At 48.5% G+C, this 19,308-nt stretch overlaps 1 protein-coding gene across 1 annotated transcript; it reads left to right on the forward strand.

Moving 5' to 3' along the window:
• The first annotated feature begins 924 nt into the window (after positions 1-924).
• On the forward strand, positions 925-17,859 carry pdzd8 (PDZ domain containing 8). Its single transcript, XM_068741345.1, has 5 exons — positions 925-1,790; positions 4,341-4,466; positions 5,652-5,754; positions 14,216-14,378; positions 14,490-17,859. Exons 1-5 carry the CDS (start codon positions 952-954, stop codon positions 16,832-16,834), a joined length of 3,576 nt encoding a protein of 1,191 aa, XP_068597446.1. The 5' UTR covers positions 925-951; the 3' UTR covers positions 16,835-17,859.
• Positions 17,860-19,308: the final 1,449 nt, after the last annotated feature.

Below are 19,308 nucleotides of genomic sequence, written 5' to 3' on the forward strand. Positions count from 1 at the left end.
TGCCCAGGTACACTACCGGCGCTGCCTTCAGGCTCCCTCGTAAATTTGGCTTCTAGAATGCCGTGAACTGTCTTCATACGGATTCAAACGCTCCTCGGATGATCGAGATTTGTGTCGCCTGACTTGCGCGTTCATGAGCTTCGTCGACAGAAAGTAATATAGAAATATTTATATGTCTTTGCCATGCGTCGACATTTGTGACGACAAAGTCGGAGGGTCGTGTCAGTAAATTTATATTTATATCGTTATATACTTGTCCTTAATAAAACGTTTATTGTTGCTGCTTTTCTTTGTATTTTATGTCTTTGTTCGACAATAACGACAATAATAATAACCTTTATTTACAGAGACGATTTAAAAATCAGTGTTACAAAGTGTTTCTCAAAAGGCACCAAAATCAACAACCAGTACAAAAAGATTTGGGTGCAATTTAAATATTAATATTTAGTCTGAATAATTTTGAATGCACACCCTGTGTCACCTGAGCTCAGGTGAGATGAAGAGCAGGTGAAAGAATATTCCAGCAGGGACCTCTGCTGGACCGTCAACCAAACAGCCATCCACACATACTCCACCAAACGAAGCCATTATTTAAAGTTGTAATGATAACACTGGTAATATTCAAAGTCTTTCAAGTAATGAACAAAAAAAAAAAAACGCGATAAATTTACAATACTGTACATTCCGATTCAAAATTTTCTACTGCAATTGAAAAGTCCTGCACCCCTGAACGCATCTTCAGAAACTAATTCCGTCTCCGTCATCACGCAGAATCTTACGCAACCCGCGCGACCAATCAGATCAGGAGGCTGAAGGCACAGGAAAGAAGCAGCAGATGATATGGCAGCTTTGAGAGCGGCCAGGTGGAACTCGCTTTGTTAACGCGGTCAAACGGCGGATTATGACGGTACCGTGACTCCCCCCCCCGGGACGGCGGCAAACCGGCTCGACATGATCTACCTAATATTCATCTCCGCGGTCTCCGGTGCGCTCGTTACGCTGCTATTACAGTTCTTGCTAATATACCGGAGGAGCGTCGAGCCCGTGAGCAGGACGGTGCAGTACGTCAAAGTCGTGCCCGGTAACGCGCTGAAGGGTTACTTTAACGCCGACGCAGGCCCGGGACAGGACAAGCAGCCGGAGGCCGCCGCGGCGGCGGCGGCGGCTGTCACCGGCAAGCAGCAGCCGCCGCCGCCGCCTCCTCAAATCGAGCCCGAGGATGCGGCCAAAGCAGAAACGTGCAATTTCCTGAACGCCGTCTTCCTGTTCCTGTTCAGGGAGCTCCGGGACACCCCCGCGGTGCGGCACTGGCTCACCAAGAAGATCAAGGTGGAGTTCGAGGAGCTGCTCCTCACCAAGACGGCGGGACGCCTCCTGGAGGGGCTCAGCCTCCGGGACATCTCCCTCGGCAACTCCCTGCCGGTGTTCAAAACGGCGAGGCTCATGAGACCGGTGCGCCGGAACTCGGACGGGATGCCCGAGGAGCTCAACTTCGAGGTGGACCTGGAGTACAACGGCGGCTTCCACCTGGCCATCGACGTGGACCTGGTGTTCGGGAAGTCCGCCTACCTGTTCGTGAAGATGCGGCGCGTGGTGGGCAGGCTGAGGCTGCAGTTCACGCGCACGCCCTTCTCCCACTGGTCCTTCTCCTTCCTGGAGGACCCGCTGGTGGACTTCGAGGTGAAGTCCCAGTTCGAGGGGAGGCCCCTGCCCCAGCTCACCTCCATCATCGTGAACCAGCTGAAGCGGGTCATCAAGAAGAAGCACACCTTACCGAACTACAAAATCAGGTGGGGCGGAAGAACTACGATCCACGGCATGACGTCACCATCACGTGTGTGTGTGAATGCTGGCGTGTACATGAAACGACGCTTGTGTTTATGTACACACTGTGCAGAAAAGTAACCTGCAGGTCATATATATCCTGAGCGCGACGTGACAAAATGTCCGAATTTTCTCTTCCCAACTCCAAAGATTGTTCCGGTGACGTCCGGTGACGTCCGGTTTGGGTCAATTTATTGATTTCTGTGTGATTGGGTGGGGCGTGACCCCCCGAAACCACAAACAAAAACACAAGCTTCATAAACTCGGGTTTGGAGGTGCCATCGGCCACCACCTCCACAGTAAAAACACAACGCAGGCCCGTGGTATCACAACAGATTGTCTTGTTGTTGTTGTTGTTCATCCGTATTTGTATTTGCATGCAAGTTCAGAATAGTCTAAAGCTTTTCTCTCTCCGTTTAAGAAGTGATTGTATTCATTCGTGTTTTTCCGAGGCTCATTGGTTTGTACTTATCTCTCACTCGGCCTGTTCCGTCGGTACTTATCTCTCACTCAGCCTGTTCCGTCAATACTTTCAGGCCTCGTCAACAACTTTCTGGCTTGTCTTTTTCAATGAGCCAATCATTTGTCTCGCAGAAGTCGTCGTCCAGCAGTCGGGTGGACCCTGTCCAACGTGTAAAATATGCTGCTGTCCAGAACCTGAGCTTGTGCAGTTTTACACAGTTGGATTTCTGTGGTTTCCCTTTTGAAGACATCTCAGAGAGCGTAAAACATCTGACGATAACTTTAAAGTCACGTCAGCGGGTGGCGGCGTGGATCACCCGTCAACACACGAGGGTCGGGTTAAACACGGTTATATAATGAGTTTATAGTTTTGTGTTTGTTTTTATTTTGAGTCTGTAGGTTCGTCTCTCGTGTTGAGTCTGTAGGTTTGTCTCGTTGTTGTTTTGAGTCTGTAGCTTCGTCTCGTCGTTTTGGGTCTGTAGGTTCATCTCTCGTATTGAGTCTGTAGGTTCATCTTGTTGTTGTTTTGAGTCTGTAGGTTTGTCTCATTGTTTTGAGTCTGTGGGGTTGTTTGTTCATTTTCCTTGGTGTTCTAGCGTCTCTAAACTCCACACTGATGCTTCGTTCCTCCTCTCTGCTCTGTTGAATGAAATGGAACGCGTCCAGGCCTTCACTAAAAGACAGGAACAAGTTTCAAGAACTGAGAGAAACGGGAAGAGCGGGAAAAGGGGAAGTAGAAAGTGAACTTGCATTATTAGGTCTTTGTTACACTGGGGTAAAAGTGTGACGCGGAACTCCAATATCACCTGAGGATTCTCGTGAGTTCCTCAAAGTCGAGTTGCCGACGCGTTCTGGAGAACCTGCAGATGCAGCCCGAGTTCAGGAAGGCCTGTCCTGCAGGGCCGTGCGAGAACCACCAAAGCGGTTTGCGCACAACGCTTCGTAAGGGGAGGCGCATCGGTCGGGGGTTTTGTCTGACAGAGGAATGGACTCCGTTGTGGTTCTTTAATTTGGTTTCAGGAAGGAAGTGAGAGCGGCTGCTGGTGGAGCTGGACTGACTCGATAAAAGAGACGCTTTCAGTTCACAAACGGCACGCGCTGAACGTCCATCTGTTAAATCCCTCTTTTTAACTCGTTTGGAGCCGCGTGGGAGAACGCCGCGGCGAACGGAGGATCTCTAAGCGTCCTCGTGAGCGTGCATCACCCACAATCCTGCAGAGCGAGCGTGATTAGATGATGTAATGAAGAGCAGCCCCCGAGAAGCAAAGCCGGACCTTTTGACTCGAGTGGCACAGATGGTGTTTTCCGAGGGGGGGGGGGGGGGGGGAGGGCTGGGACGGCGGCCCGCTGGCGTCACGGGTCGAGCTGGTCAGGCCTCATCCCATCCGTCTGTCCAGCTTCCTGGTTCATGCTTGAAACAAAACCGTTTGCTTTAGATTTCAATTTTGAAACCAAATGGGAGTAAATAGTTCAGTCGTAGTTGGGCGGCTCGGTGGATAGCACCGTTGCTTCACAGCAAGAAGGTCGCAGGTTTGAATCCGACTTGTGGCCTTTCTGTGAGGAGTTCGCATGTTCTCCCCGCGTCTGCGTGGGTTCTCTTCGGGTTCTCTCCGGGTTCTCCGGCTTCCTCCCACCACAAAAAACACGCAACTTAGGTCCAGGTCATTATTGTAAAATAATGAATGAACTTACCTGGCTGAATAAAGGTAAATAAAAAGTTACAAAGATTATTATGACGGCTGACGGGAACAGCAGGGCCTGGAACCCGGGGCGTCCGACGTCGGCCGTCGTGTTTATGCATTCCAGTTGTTGTTTTTTCCGATGGCGGATGCAGTTAGGAAGTCAGTTCTCCACCCAAGAGATCCGAATCAGAGCTCATTGTGCCGGCTGCTCATTTACTCCACAGCAAGCCCGTTTACTCGTCCGTGAGTGTTAAAGTCGGTATCCATGGAAACATGAGAACATTTTTGATGCTTCAAAGAGGAAGTGTCGGGCAGCGCCGTCATGAAAATCCTGAAATCAGAACCGACGTTGGATGTTTTCTGTGTTTCCAGATACAAGCCCTTCTTCCCGTTCCAGGTCCAGGCCCCTCTGGGTTCGGCCTGTGATTTGGACCTGTCGGTCCGGGACAGCAAGCTGGTGGAAGGCCGGCTCAGAGTCACCCTCATTGAATGTAGCAGGTAAGACGCGGCAACTTCCTTCCTGCCTCGGCGCCGTTCAGACGCTGCGGTGAGCTGGATCATTTCGGTGCCATCGTTGCAGATGTTATCCGTGAAGTTTAAAACATTCCGGATCCGGATTGGGCCTCTGACCGACCTGCCCGAAATGAATCGTGGAATTAATTGTCCCAGCAGACAAATTAGCCAACGCCAGCCGACGCAAAAATATTAATGTAGATGGAGAAGACCTTCCACCTCAGCAGGTGGGCGGGGTGGAGTCTGGAGAGACCCGGACAGACCTCGCTCTGTCCCGCCAGACACACTCCCTCTTCACACGTTTAATTTTTAATAGGCCAGAGTCCATTCAGTCGTCCCTATCTGTGTGTGTGTGTGTGTGTATCGAACCACGTTTGGATGTGCTTGATAGACCGCAGGAAGATCATCCATCAATAATTCATGTCTCTGCTCCTCCCCCCGCCCCCCCAGCGCTTTACTTCACCTCCATCAGTAGCGTCTTTTGGTTTGGAGACTCTTGAAAGGTTTGGATGGCGACTCGTTCTCGGAGGTTGCAGTCGAACACGCTGGGCGTAATGTGCGTTGATGCCCAGCAGAGGGCGCTGCTCTCACACGCACGCGATACAGACGCAGCCTTCGTGCGTTTAGTTCCTGTAAATGGTTCAGCCTTTCTCAAATCCCATTTTCTTTGTCATCGTCCGTTCGGAACACCCGAAGACGGATGCAGGGGATTTAATCCTAGGATTTCCTGATCCTCGAATGTCGGAATGACACGCAGCAGCAGGTTTCCAAAGACGACGACGCAAAGCATCTCCACGGTTAAAGAACGACTTCTAGTTGGCGTGCGATGCGTCTCCGCAGCAGCAGAGGGCAGCGTTGGTCAATCAGAGAGCAAAAGATGAATCCTCCTGGTTTTAAGTTCTGTTCCGTTTCTCTTATTCGGACGCTGCTGCGTGTTTAATCTCGATGTTTGGCCTGACGACGGCGACCGGGTCTTTTCAGTTCTGGCCTTCGAATATTAATAAATATTAATAAGTAAATGTTATGTGTGCTTTTTAATTGGACCATTGTGTCTGCAAATAAAGATTTTGATTGATTGATTGATTGAAATACTAATTCCTTTCCGTAACTTGCCGTCTCGTTGTATTGATTGTAATCTCATAGCGGTTTCCTGACTTCCTGTCTGTGCAGACTTCTGATCCTGGGCTCATACGACAGAGAGACTCGCGTTCACTGCACGCTGGAGCTGAGCGGCCATCAATGGAAGGAGAAAACTCGCAGCTCCATCAAACAGGTGGGTTAAAGCTCCAGTCGAGCCTCATGAGTCGCCGCGTCATCGCTGTGGTTTGGCGCCGGATGGAAAAACCAGAACCAATAACTGGGAAGAGGTGACTTTAGTGTGTTTTATTTTTTAACAAAGAGAGTTCATGAATCCGGGGCGACGCCAACGACAAGCCTTCACGTGTGTGTTCAATTTGCCTGACCTTTGACCTGACCCTCCTCTCCACTGTTTTGTTTTTTGGGGTGGGAAAGGTAAAAAATCATGGGTGTGATCTGCATCTGCCTCTGTTGCTAACGGTTACAGCCCATAGGGGGCTCCACATAAAGGTTTTGCGCCCAGCGGCTGCTGAGGATTCTACTTATCAGACGTCTTATCTTATTAACGATCATTATAATATTATTATAATTTCTGCTCTGATGTAATTGCCCCGTTGTTGACATTTTGAGCAGCCGCGACGGTTTTCAGGCCCTTCTGCCAGACCTTTTGTAATTGCTGCAATTTAGAGATATTACAGTTATCACATCCGGCTTGTCTGGAGGTGACTCATGTTCGTTTTAGAACGAAATGCCAGTCCGAATTATCGGCTCCACTGGCGCCGCTATCCTTGCCGAACGGCGAATGACATTTGAAGAGGCTTAAAGATTATTTTGTGTCACTTTGCACAGTCAATGTCCTTTTTTACGTGGTGTTTAATAATTTTTGAGAAGTTGCATCCTCGTCCACTAGGGGGCAGTGAATTATCAGGCCCGCTCTTCATCACATTAACTGCATCATCCTCCCCTCCTGGCAACATTTCACCTTTCAGTTATAAATGATTTGACCACAGACAGTGTTTTAATGTGGTTTAATGTTAGCCGCTCAGCTTTGCTAGGTCACATTTAGCCCTGCATGCTTTTTATCTTTATAAATCGAGTTTTCTGTGGGGGAAAAAAAATTCTAATCCAGACACAGATGAGATGAATCATGTTTGTCTTGAAGAAATGTAGATAAAATAAGGTTTACTTGAATTTGAGTAGAAGCAGGAGCCTTCGAGGTTCTACAAAAAAAAACCCATCGTCCTTCCTAAATGCGGCCGGGGAAGGACCGGAGTCCGCGTTGTTCGGCCGCGTCGCGCGTGGTGAACGCCTGGCAGCGGCGTTTTAATATATGGCGCGGTCACGGATGACCTTCTTGAATCTGTCGAAGTGAGGAGTGATTCTGATTCTGTTTGGCGGGACCGCACCGCTTTGGTCGCCTGAGCGTCAACGGACAATCATTACCGTTGTGAATGGAAAGAAACACACACGCGTGCACAAACGGCCTCTCAGGAGCGGCAGGCCAGGCTGGAGGAGGACGGCGCCCACGTGCAGTCCTCCTCTGCGGGTACGTTCTCATTTCGTGGGTTGTTTCAGGCACAAAGGACAACCGAGTGTTTTGAAAGAGTCACAAAAGACGTCAGCGGGAGGAAACGGGATCGGATCCCTTTGGATCTTCGCATTTTAGGCCTTACAGCTTCATCTGATTTGCAAATGTGAGGCTTTTTATTTTAAATTTTTGGGTCAAAGGTTTGTAGCATCTCCTGCATTGAGCTTTTGAAGCTGTTCTTGTGTCATTTGATCGATGCAAACGGCTGATAACGGCATCATTTGCCAGGAATTGCCTTCGGTTTGACGTAGTCTGACCGCATTTATTGAAGTGGCCGTCGGCAGCAATCCGATAAGTGATGAATATGCAAATCGCACTAAGCCAACGCTCGGCGGCAGCATCTTCCCCACTTCAAAACACTTCTACCCCTTTCTTCACCAATAAACGTGCATAAATCCGACTGGCGGTGGCATTTGAGCCCGATTTTATCCGACGTCTCCGGTCTCAGAGCGGGACTCGCTAGTGAGGGTTAAAGACTATATCATCTGGAAAAGGTCAGTCGGCCATCTTCCTGGCGCTTCCTGTTTATTCCCTGATTGCCGTTTGGCTCGCTTCCCCTATGAAGACAGCCGCTCGTCTCACGATGATGGTTTTCGCCCCATTTGAGTCGAAGCAGCGTGATTTTAAGACGTGATCTGGTCCGTCCTCACACTCTAGAACCCAATCACACCGTTATGTTTGAACCCGTCGTGGGCTGGAGCCGATGGATGGATGGGTCTAGAAACGAAGCAGGAAACGGAAGAGCGGTTGACACGTGCCTTTACATCACTCTTTTGTGGCGGACCGGGCGCACTTGTCCAACCCAGACTTTATAAGCATCAAATTCTATTATGCTTTAAAAACCTGAATCGGCATCAATAGAACGGTTTGATTTCACCGAGCGGTCCTCCGTCCTTGTTCATTACTCGGACAGCGGCCCCTTTATCTCCGCTGCTTCCCATTGGTCAACGCTTGCTCCGGCCACTTCTCTTTGTGCTGTGTGTGCTTGCGTCGGCCACCTGTGAACTAAATGAAGCCCTGGTCCATTCCAGAGTGGGATTGAACAGGTGTGTTTTTTTTTTTTCCATTGCTCATTTATGGCGTGTTGAGGTTTTGGGGGGGGGGGGGTTGGGTACTCCGTCAGGCGTGTTTGCACATCTGCTCTGTTGATTCCATCGCCAGCCTTGGGTGCTGATGCTTGTTGACAGTTGGACCTGAGAGACAGTCGATGCTCCCGCACGCTCAACGTGTTGTTGTGTAACGTGTGTTTTTTTTGTGTGTGTCGTACGGGAGGATTGTGTATTTGTGGCTGAATATTCAACCTCGATTGAGCTGCGGTCAGCTTCAGGCGCTGAGCCTCCAATTGTCTCAAAAGGAGACTTTTATTTTTCAGTTTGGTAGAAAAAATATATATATACACACCAGAATAAAGTTTTATATATATATGCGCTCTGAGGAGGTGAGCTCCATTACAGATTTGTTTAGAAATAGGTAAATGCAAGGAGACTGAGCAAAAGATTACTTGCCAGATTTCAACAGAATTAAGGCGGTTGGTGTTGAATGTCCCTTGATTTGGACACACACACACACACACACACACACACGCGACCCTCACGTGTTTGATGTTCCACTCTGTGTCTCTTTGTGTTTGTAATCTGCCCTGGACGACCGATGAAAGACGGTTGGCGAAGAGGCTCTTTTACTGGAATGGTCGCCATCTTTCTTTTACGCTGCCTCTGTTTCCAAAACGTTCTGGGATTTCCAACCAACCAAATCCCTTCTGAGTCTGTGTCGGCAAACCTCTTTTGAAGGTTTACATGAAGGGCTGGGTCAGTACGCCATCTCCTGAAGAAACGGGATTGATTCAAATCTCAGTGTGACGGTTTTAACTCTGGAAGCAATGCAATAATGCTCGTTTGTCACGTCAAAAGCATCCAGCCCATAATTCAATAGAGCCTAAGGCCAGCCATGTCATTTTCCATAACGCACGGGGGGGGGGGGGCGGCGTGGCCGGTGACACGTTCGTCATCCATTTCCGCCTCGCCGTGGCAATTAAACGTTCCATTCATTGTCTGTTTGACAACAGCTGGCCGTGTGGCGAAAAGTAGATTAGAGGCATCAGAGGTTTGTCCCACAAGCTGTTTGTTTCTAATCGCTTCTTCCACAGATCAATCCACCTCCGAGGAAACTCGATAGGCCAGCAGCTCCGTGCATGACAGACGGAGCCGCAGCCACATTAACGGCGTCTTTCTATTTTCATTGAGTGTTTTATTTTTATTTTTATTTTTATGATCTCTCACGAGAAGAGAAATTACCGGGAATTTGTCACCGGAGTTCACGTTTCCGGGTCGTGCCGCCGCCGGTTTGCGATTCAGAGACGGCGGCATTTCATCTCTGAAGCTGTCTACCATTTTAACATGCAAAATTAGGATAAATGTCATTCCTGTAAAGATGCGATTTGCTCTGATAATAAAGGAGCAGTTCAAGAGATTTAAGGAATAACAACCGGAATAATATAAAACTATATCTGTGGAAATGGACTCTGGGTGACATGAGTTAAAATGTGTCATTTAACAATGCACGGTGGCTTCTTTTTTATTTTATAAAGCTTTTCATTATCGTGAAATTATTAATCAACCAATCAAACTAAATGATTGGGACACAGCTATTTAAAAAAAAACATAAAAATAAGGGACGATTCTGTATTTCAAGGGACGGTTGGCAACCCGAGTTGTTTTTACCAAAAGGAGAGACGGGACACCCTCCTGAAGCGGACGGTATAAACGGGGGGGGGGGGGGGGTTAACATTCGTTACTTCAGAGATAACACGGACTCTAGATTTACGTACTTCAGAGATAACAGACTAGATTTACGTACTTCAGAGGTACCACAGACTAGATTTACGTACTTCAGAGGTACCGCGGACTCTAGATTTACGTACTTCAGAGGTAACACAGACTAGATTTACGTACTTCAGAGATAACACGGACTAGATTTACGTACTTCAGAGATAACAGACTAGATTTACGTACTTCAGAGATAACAGACTAGATTTACGTACTTCAGAGGTACCACAGACTAGATTTACGTACTTCAGAGGTACCGCGGACTCTAGATTTACGTACTTCAGAGGTACCGCGGACTCTAGATTTACGTACTTCAGAGGTAACACAGACTAGATTTACGTACTTCAGAGATAACAGACTAGATTTATGTACTTCAGAGGTACCACAGACTAGATTTACATACTTCAGAGGTACCACAGACTAGATTTACGTACTTCAGAGATAACACAGACTCTAGATTTACGTACTTCAGAGATAACAGACTAGATTTACGTACTTCAGAGATAACAGACTAGATTTACGTACTTCAGAGGTACCACAGACTAGATTTACGTACTTCAGAGGTACCGCGGACTCTAGATTTACGTACTTCAGAGATAACACGGACTCTAGATTTATGAAATCACTCTGAATCCCCATCTGGGAGGATCTGACGGCTGACATGACGTCGGCTCGTCTGTTCTTCCTCCGCTGTGTCAGTGTTACTTAGAGTGATGGTGACCACTGAGCATATTTTTTTTATTTTTTTCCTCATGAACAAAAAAAAAAAGATATTATCGGGATGTATTTTCCGCAGCCAAATGAAATCATCCTCCCCGACGGGCTGAAGCTATTTTGAATTTCTTTCCGAGGAGTCGTTGATGACGCTCAGAGACCGGTTTACCTCGTGGGCCGGGAACGAGGTGTGAAACGGACGATAAGTAAATGTTAAGTGATCAAGCGGTCGAATCCTTCCAGGTCTCACAGGGGGGGGATGACACTTCCCCTCACCGGGGAGGAGATAGGAGCAGCGTTGGTGCTCAAAAGACTGAGGACTGAAATGCCAACCCGATGATAAGGAAGGAACCTGAAATGACAATCTAGTTTTATTTAATAAACTCTGCTGATGTAACAGACGATGCAGATCATTGCGTTTTAATGCCTCTACAAAGGGGCGGCGTGGGCGACCCGGCCGCCGTCGCCTCCCATACAAGTGCAAATTACCAAAAAAGCCCGTCTTTTGTTTGGCGGCATCTCCATAACGACTCCTTTGTTCCCGGTGCTTTTGAGACCTGCTGCTTGTGATTTATAAAGGGCAACTAGAAAATTCAGCTCGAGCCGCAGAGCAAGCGTAAATGTAAAAACACGTGACCCGCCGCTGGGATTTGTCTGGAACCAGTTACGGACCTGATGGACTCATTCATTCATTCATTCATTCATTCATTTTCCGAACCGCTTTGGCCGCTACCGGGTCGCGCTGGAGCCCATCCCAGCATGGCGAGAGGCGGGGTACACCCTGGACAAGCCGCCAGTTCATCACAGGGCCACACACAGACGGACAATCATTCTCACACACACACACAAACACGCTTGTGGGCAATTTAATTTGCATGTTTTCGGTGGTGGGAGGGATCCGGAGAACCCGAATAGAACCCACGCACACACGGGGAGAACGTGCAAACTCCTCACAGGAAGGCCGCAAGTCTGATTTGAGTCGGCTCCATTGTGCATACGAGACCCCAAAACGCCTCCGGTCCAGAATGTGTGTGAGAACATGTTTAATGAGTACCCACCTGAGCGGCCACCAGCCGTAAGCCCCGCCCCCTCGGCCCACGCCACCCCCGTCACCGACAGGGCTGCTAATTGGACATGGCAGGGAATTGCTCCGCACTTGCCTCGCAGCGACTTCTACCCTATAACCATACACAAATCGATCTGACATGTGGTATTAGATTAAATTACCAAGCAGCGCAGTGACAGCCCCCAGCATCTCCCCCCCCCCCCCCAGACCTGCAGAGGGATGTTCATCCATGCTGCTCCGTCCCAGTTACTCCCGACCGGACTGCAGCAGAAACGCACTGTGATCTAATAATCCGGTTCACCGTGTTTATGACCGATATGCGAGATAAGTCGGTCTAATAATTGAACATCGTTTAGATGCATCCAGTTCTGTGGTGCAACTCTGCTTTAATTTTAATGTTCGTATTTATCAAACGTGACTCCACTCGACAAAGTTCTGTTCTCGGAAGCAGTTTCTCACCTGGTAATGAAGCTGTGTTGCACCTGCCTGAAAAGGTCCGCGGTGCTATCTGTAACGGGAGGAAGATGAAGACGATGCATTCTGAGCCCAGGTAATGGACGTCTGAGCGTTTTAGTCAGAGGATCAAAAGAAGGCTTGTCCTGGAAGTAAGGCAGAGAAGCTAAAAGCGGTGATGGCCGCCGTTTCAGCATATTAACCTTTCATCTGCTCTGGCAGCAGATGAAAGGAGGGACTGGCTTTGCTGGAAGAGATGGAGAATTGTTTCCATTTACATCCGGCCAGTTCAGGGTTGCTGCTTTCTTGTTTGTCTTTCCTGCCTCGGTGTCCCGGTCGATGTTAACAAGGTTGGTCGAGTCGCTGGCGCTCAGCCCCGAGAGAAAACGCCAGCGTGCAACAATTAAACGCTGCAATCTGGCAGAAGCAGCGTTTCTCGGAAAGGACGGATCCACACACCCCCTTTTTGTTGTTGTTGTTGTCGTGCCTTTTTTGATAAACCCAAAAGAGGCAAGAAATCAACATATAAAGATATTTACAACGGAACAAAGAAGGACTGTTTGCCGAGAAAGCAATCGGAGACAATTGAATTGGAAAAACCTGCAATTGTTACATTTTAAATTAGATTTTAATCTGAATCAGAATACTTTAATAATCCCACAGGGAAGTTATATCGGCAACAATGCTCCACTCGACAAAGTCAGAATTACAAACGAATATTTCAGGAACCAGATGAATTAATCCTGGATCTGAATATTTCTCAGGATTTAAATCACACGTTCATAAATATTAGCTGACTCAATATGATTTATTTCACTGATACAAATGCTTTAATAATAATTTAATAATGCAGCCAAAAATATATAACTAATGATCATCTTGTGAACATTATCCACAAGCATGCTAAGCTTAGCTTTCAAGGCGTGTGCTTGCGTTTTGCTTTTGTTTCTGAATATTTAAATTGATTTAGAATTATTTTTTCAGCTAAAACATGTTCCTATAAGGGTTATTAAGCGAATTCTTTTTTTTATTATCATAAATTACCGCCTTTCTAATATAATCTTTGATAAATGACCTCCTTTATAATCGGGCAGGGCAAACGATCTCTTTGAAGGCTAACCCTCAGCGTTGTGTCTGATCCCTGCTGCCGGTCACCGGGGCTCTTATCGATGGATTTGTTTGTGCTCTGGGACTTGATTAGCGGCACGCGAGTATCTGTGACTGTGCATTTATTGGTCGTGAGGCTGTCTGGAACGATCTCCTTTTGAAACTCCATCGAGGGTAGCTTTAAATTCAGGTGTGCAGCTGCACACAAGAACTCTATTTAAAGACGCGCCATCCTTTCTGTCACAGAAGAAGATGAACCTTTCCTCGGCTGAGGATCTGGAGTTGCGACCCATGGGTTAGACTTAAACCACCTGACCCCCCCCCCCCCAAATCTTCCATGCCAGCTTGTATAGACCATCTTCTGATTCATGGCCATCCCTAACTCGATCACTGCCTTCCACCAGAACCGTAGCAAATGACAGCTGTGGAAATTACAGTAATTCATCTCCGTCTACCCACTTCCTGTCTGCCTTCCTTTTCTCTTTTAAACCAGGACGCCAGCAGTGTCTTCGTCCTCTTTTCAAGTGCTCTTTCATCTCATTTTGTCGTGTTTTTTTCCCCGAACTCGGAAAGATCGTGCTTCTAAATCTCAGACAAGTCGACAGCCTCTTTTCAAAATTGCACATCTTTCTGAACGCTATTACCGCCACCGGTGGCGTGAAAGTCTTGCCGGTGTGCGTGATTTGATGGACGGCCCGTCGGCCATTAAGCAGGTGACCGCCGCATTGCCACAGGTGCGTGGGGGGGGGGGGGGGGGGTAATTTGTAGCTCCCTCCTACCTCAGTACAGAATTGGTGCTCTCAGCTTGAGTTTCCTTTACAAATGAGCGGCGTAATACCCACGAAGTTAGCGAGAATATTCTTGTCATTGTTCCCGTTTTCGTCTTCTTCTGTCCGTGCATCAGACGGAGGTCATCAAGGGTTCCTGCGGAAGCTTCGGAATGACATTCAGACACGTTCCCGCCATCGAAGGGGACGTCGTGCACGTCAGCATCGAGACGATTACGCCCAATTCTCCCGCGGCCTTGGCAGAGCTGCAGAGGGGAGATCGCCTCATTGCCATCGGAGGTGTGAGATGTGTGACCCTTGCTGTTTCTAAAAAAAAAAAAACATGTCGAAGCTGTCACTCATTTCTTTTGCACTGCTGAAAGGCGACTTATGTTTTGTCCCCGTTGACAGGTGTCAAGGTGACATCCTCAGTTCAAGTGCCCAAACTGTTGAAGCAGGCTGGAGACAGAGTGGTGGTACGCTACGAGAGACCAGCTCGTCACCAGACTTCCTCTTCTGGAAGCCTGGGAACTCTTCAGGAAGGGTTTGGACAGCTGGAGGACACAGGTTTTATTTCCCAGCCTGTTGGCTATGAAGAAGACCCAGCCCCCATCACCACCATGTGTGACGTACCCGACAGCAAAGAGATGGACTCTGAGTTTGAAGAGTTGATTGCGGACTCTAAACTGAGCCAGGCCGGAGGCCCGACCAGCAGCACTGCTAATCCCAGTGATACTAAGGAAGATTCCTTGCTTACAGTAAACCAAAGCCCCAAAAGGACTGTGGCTAACCTGGCCTCTAAGCCCCTTGAGACCATATCCCCGATCCTCAACCGCAAGTTAAACCTGGCGGGTCTCCAGTCACCACTAAAGCCCCAGCCCAAAGAATCACCAAAGCCCTCACCACATAAGACCAGTAACGATCCAGGGGAGGGTGTGCAACGCCCCACCGTCCCTCCTCCACCGCCTCCTTCTCGACCCCCAGTGCCACCACGACCGCAGATAAGGTTGACGCACGCCTCCTCGGAAACTAGTCTTCAGGAAGTCATCGAAACCACTACAACTACAAACGCGCCGCCTACCGCAAACCCCTCTGAAAATCCTTCGGAAAAGGTTCCTCTCCCCAGAGCCAACGAGGACAAGCCTGGCACTGAAAAGACGTGTGCCAAACCGGCCGAGGTGAAGCAGTCTGCCGGGCCAGCGGAGTCCGGCGAGGAGCCGCTGGCTCCTTCCACTGTGACCAGCAGCAGCAAGGCTGAACAGGCAAAGGATAAAAGTTCAGAGAGCTGCTGTAGCACACGGGATAGTCTGGACGGCCACTCCCTATGGGAATCGCCAGAATCCATGTTTCGTAACCAGGCAGCCTGCTGGCCAAAGGCATCGGTGGTGTTTGAGGTCGAAAGCAACCATAAGTACCTTAACGCGGCCCTCTGGTGCAAAGATCCCTTTAAGCTGGGCAGCTTGTTGTGCCTCGGGCACGTTAGCCTCCAGCTGGAACATTTAGCTCTGGAATGTATGGCTACAACTTCAGCAGAGTACCAGAGCACCTTTAGGTTGGGGCCTCCAGAGCCCAGAGCTAATGTCAGCCGCACTGCGCTACGCAGCCTCAGTAGCCATAAGGGCTTCAACGAGAAGCTGGGCTACGGCGACGTGACTCTGAACTTCTGCTACTTAGCGGAGGGCGAGTACGACTATCCGGGGGTACCGGTGGAGCGGGAGAGGGAGGGTAGTCTCTTCGACGAGGATCTAAGGGAGAGAGAAAGGGAGCATGTCCCCGTGGCGCCGCGTGATGACTTGGCCTACGGTGCCATGCAGTTGATCGAAGTGCGCCACAACTTCCAGGACACCCAGTTCCAGAACCCCACCTGGTGTGAGTACTGCAAGAAGAAGGTTTGGACCAAGGCAGCCTCTCAGTGTATGATCTGCTCCTATGTTTGCCACAAGAAGTGCCAGGATAAATGCCTCACTGAGAATCCCAACTGCGTGGCGGCAACAGAACGCCGGGGAGCTGACCCCGAAGCCAAATCCACCATCAACCGGGCCACCACTGGCCTAACGCGTCACATCATCAACACTAGCTCTCGCCTGCTTAACCTTCGCCAGGTGCCCAAAACCCGACTGGTTGAGCAGGTGGCTGACGTGGTGCCCGGAGCGGCGGAGCCTTCGCCCAAGCATACGCCCAACACGTCGGACAACGAGAGCAGTGATACCGAGACCTACACCAGCGGCGCCAGCCCCTCGAAGCAACCTGCCGGCGGCGGCGGGGGAGGTAAACTCGTACGCAAGGAAGGCGGGCTCGATGACAGCGTGTTCATTGCCGTGAAGGAGATCGGCCGCGACCTGTACCGGGGGCTCCCCACAGATGAGCGCTCCCAGAAGCTCGAACTGATGCTGGACAAACTGCAGCAGGAAATCGACCAGGAGCTGGAGCACAACAACGCTCTTCTTCTGGAGGAGAGGGAAGCCACAGATGCCCGGCGAAAGGCCCTAATCAGTGCCGCCTTGTCCAAATCTGGCGAGAGACTCCAGGCCCTCACTCTGCTGATGATACACTACCGGGCAGGCATCGAGGACCTGGAGTCGGTGGAGAGCACCTCCCCATCAGAGCATCGAGGCTTTAAAGGCAAAGGGGACGCGCTGGAAGAGGAGTCCCTGATGGGGACAGAGGTCTACGACAGTGACACAATCAGCCCCGTGGAGGTCCAGCTGCTGGATGACATTACGGAGGAGCAAATCTGTGTGGAGGCGCAGCACTAAGCGAGACTAAAGAGGAGAAGGAAATGCTTTGGGCTCAGATTTGCGTCCGTTTCGTTTATTGGGAATTAAGAGTTTAAATATCGGGGATATCAGATTCACACTTTTTTCTTTTTTTTTTTCTGTGTGTGTGTAAATTTTCGCCTGGAGAAAGAAGAACGGGTAAAGAATTGTATTTCCTAAGGATTCCTTCATCGATGTTCCGATTTGCACAATGTAAACGCCGTTTCCACATCGGTGGTTTTTAAAGGGAAGCTCCAGAAGGTGCACTGTTCCGCCCTCAGCCGTGCTGCATGTCTATCCGAACACTTCTGTTTTCCTCCCGGTGGCGTTTAGTTCAGTTTGTCTGCGACTGCTGTGAGACGAGGACTCGACCGTTGTTACTTTTGGAGAATTAAAACCGATTTCATTTTCTGACGCGCGTAATGAGCCCATACAGGGAAGACTTCCAGCTCGGTGCGATTCGTCTTGTCAGGCACATCTTTAGTTCCGAGCACTTTCTTTGTTTTTGTTTTTTTACAGAAACATCGCTTAGATTTTAGATCTTGTCGACCCTGCTCACACAGCCTCTTCTTTTATTCTTTGTATATTAAGGCCAACTGTGTTTGACTATCTCTACTGTATTTAATTAGCCCGGGAAGGTGAGAGGAGGTTCATTTCTATTTATTTGTCTCGTTTTGTTCGACGCATCCCATCAGGTTCTAAAACTCAACGGTGGCACCTCGCTAATTGATCGACGCTGTAACGTAACGTTTGGTGATAGACTCTGAATGATTGTTGGCGGGGTGTACTTGTGTTATTTATTTGCTTTAATGTCCTTGTGTGTCCAGATCTATTTTTTTGCCTTTCTCTTTCCCTTTGGCCGGCCTCCCTTGACTTCCTGGTGCATTAATGTGGCCTGTTACGGTGAATTTATCACAACCAGCTGCAGCTTCTTAATGTCGCCGTCTTTTAGACTCAGCGACACACTGGCAAATAGTCGTTTGTGATCATGAAATACCTTTTGATATAAAAACAACAACAACCTTTTTTACGTTTTTGTCTTTCTTTATTCTGATGGTTGTGTTGCCGGTCAGATGTTTGAAAAGTTTTAACGGCAGTCGGTAAATTTTGGGATCTGTCCGTCATAATTATGTTTGAAGAGAATGCAGAAATTCTGAACGAAAGGAAATGGACAAGTTTCCCATCCCGAATCCAGATGTCAAGGGTTATGGTTATGGTTAAAGATCGACGCGTTTGTAGGTCCATCGGACACCGGAGACAATCGTACTGTCTATTGTATGTTCTAGTTTTTTTTAATGGTGCAATTACCTAGCAGCTTGTCCAACTTAAAATACTCTTGACTTTCCAGCGCTTAGAATTAAGTACTAAAAGCATTTAAAACCCTCCCAGCAATGAAATCGAGAGCCAGCTTCAGTCGGGGTTTGTCTGTCTTCACACTTCTACTCCATTACAAGCTCAGTCCAGGATTACACAGTGAAATAGCTTAGGCTAAAGCGGTCATCCTCATAAACTCCGAGGCACTGCCAGGTGGGACACCAAATGTCCAAGCCACCACTTTAGAGCCAAGAATGTGATTTTTGTGCATTAAGTGTAAAAAAATAAATACATTTTTATAATGGATTTGGCAAGAATGAAATGCGTTGAATACAAGTCCGGTGAGTCGGAAGAGGGTAGATTTTTTACTGTAGCTCGACAACAGGACTCTCCAGGCAAGAGACGCGAATCGACAGACTCGAGGGGAAGCAAAGACTTGCTGGCTGCTCAGTCCCCGGGTTTTCCAGATTTTTGTAGGAAAACTGTCAGGAATGAATCTTTGTGTTTTGGGCTTTCTGTTTAAATGGGGGTATTCTGTGTGGACACGCGTCTGGTCATGTGACTTGAGGGTTTATACTATAAACCCTCAAGTCACATGACCAGACTTTTATTTTTTGTATTCAGACTGGTATCCGGATCGCTCTCAAAATCTAATGAGATCCAAATTAGATCATCTTTAAAAAAAAAAAAAAGATCCATCCAGCAGTTTTTCCATAATCCTCACAAAGAAACAAACCGGTCACCAACATAACCTCCTTGACCTGCAGGTCAACTGAGGAACACTTTCATTGCACATTCCTCTTGGCTCCAGAAATGCGACAACATTTAGCGATGCTCCTCTGAGCGCCGTGAAAGAACCAGACAAAGAAGAGGACGTGTCGTGTGAGCATCTGCTCGGTAATGGAAGGCCAGCTTTTGGGATTGACGGGCTGATTGCAGCGTGTCCGCGCCCACGTTGCCCATCAGCAGCCAGCATCGCGTCGCTGTTCCTGGAGCTTCCTTTGCGGTGCGTTCATGGAACCTCTGCTTAGTTTAGTCTCATTCAGAGGAACCAGTGGGTCTAAATTCCACAGCGTTTTAAATGCGTCGCACGTTAACTGTTAAACATCCAACTGATGTTTGGTTCAACTCAAAAAGGAAAAAAGAAACGCACCAGAAAT

This window comes from Brachionichthys hirsutus, chromosome 7, assembly GCF_040956055.1.
Source record: "Brachionichthys hirsutus isolate HB-005 chromosome 7, CSIRO-AGI_Bhir_v1, whole genome shotgun sequence".
Taxonomy (NCBI): Eukaryota; Metazoa; Chordata; class Actinopteri; order Lophiiformes; family Brachionichthyidae; genus Brachionichthys; species Brachionichthys hirsutus.

What these genes read in the sequence shown, in the direction of transcription:
- pdzd8 (XM_068741345.1), top strand. Translation starts at nt 952, where the DNA reads ATGATCTACCTAATATTCATCTCCGCGGTCTCCGGTGCGCTCGTTACG. An exon ending in CTCGCAGCTCCATCAAACAG is followed by an intron (nt 5,755 to 14,215) that starts GTGGGTTAAAGC and finishes TCCGTGCATCAG; the next exon opens with ACGGAGGTCATCAAGGGTTC. An exon ending in TCGCCTCATTGCCATCGGAG is followed by an intron (nt 14,379 to 14,489) that starts GTGTGAGATGTG and finishes CCCCGTTGACAG; the next exon opens with GTGTCAAGGTGACATCCTCA.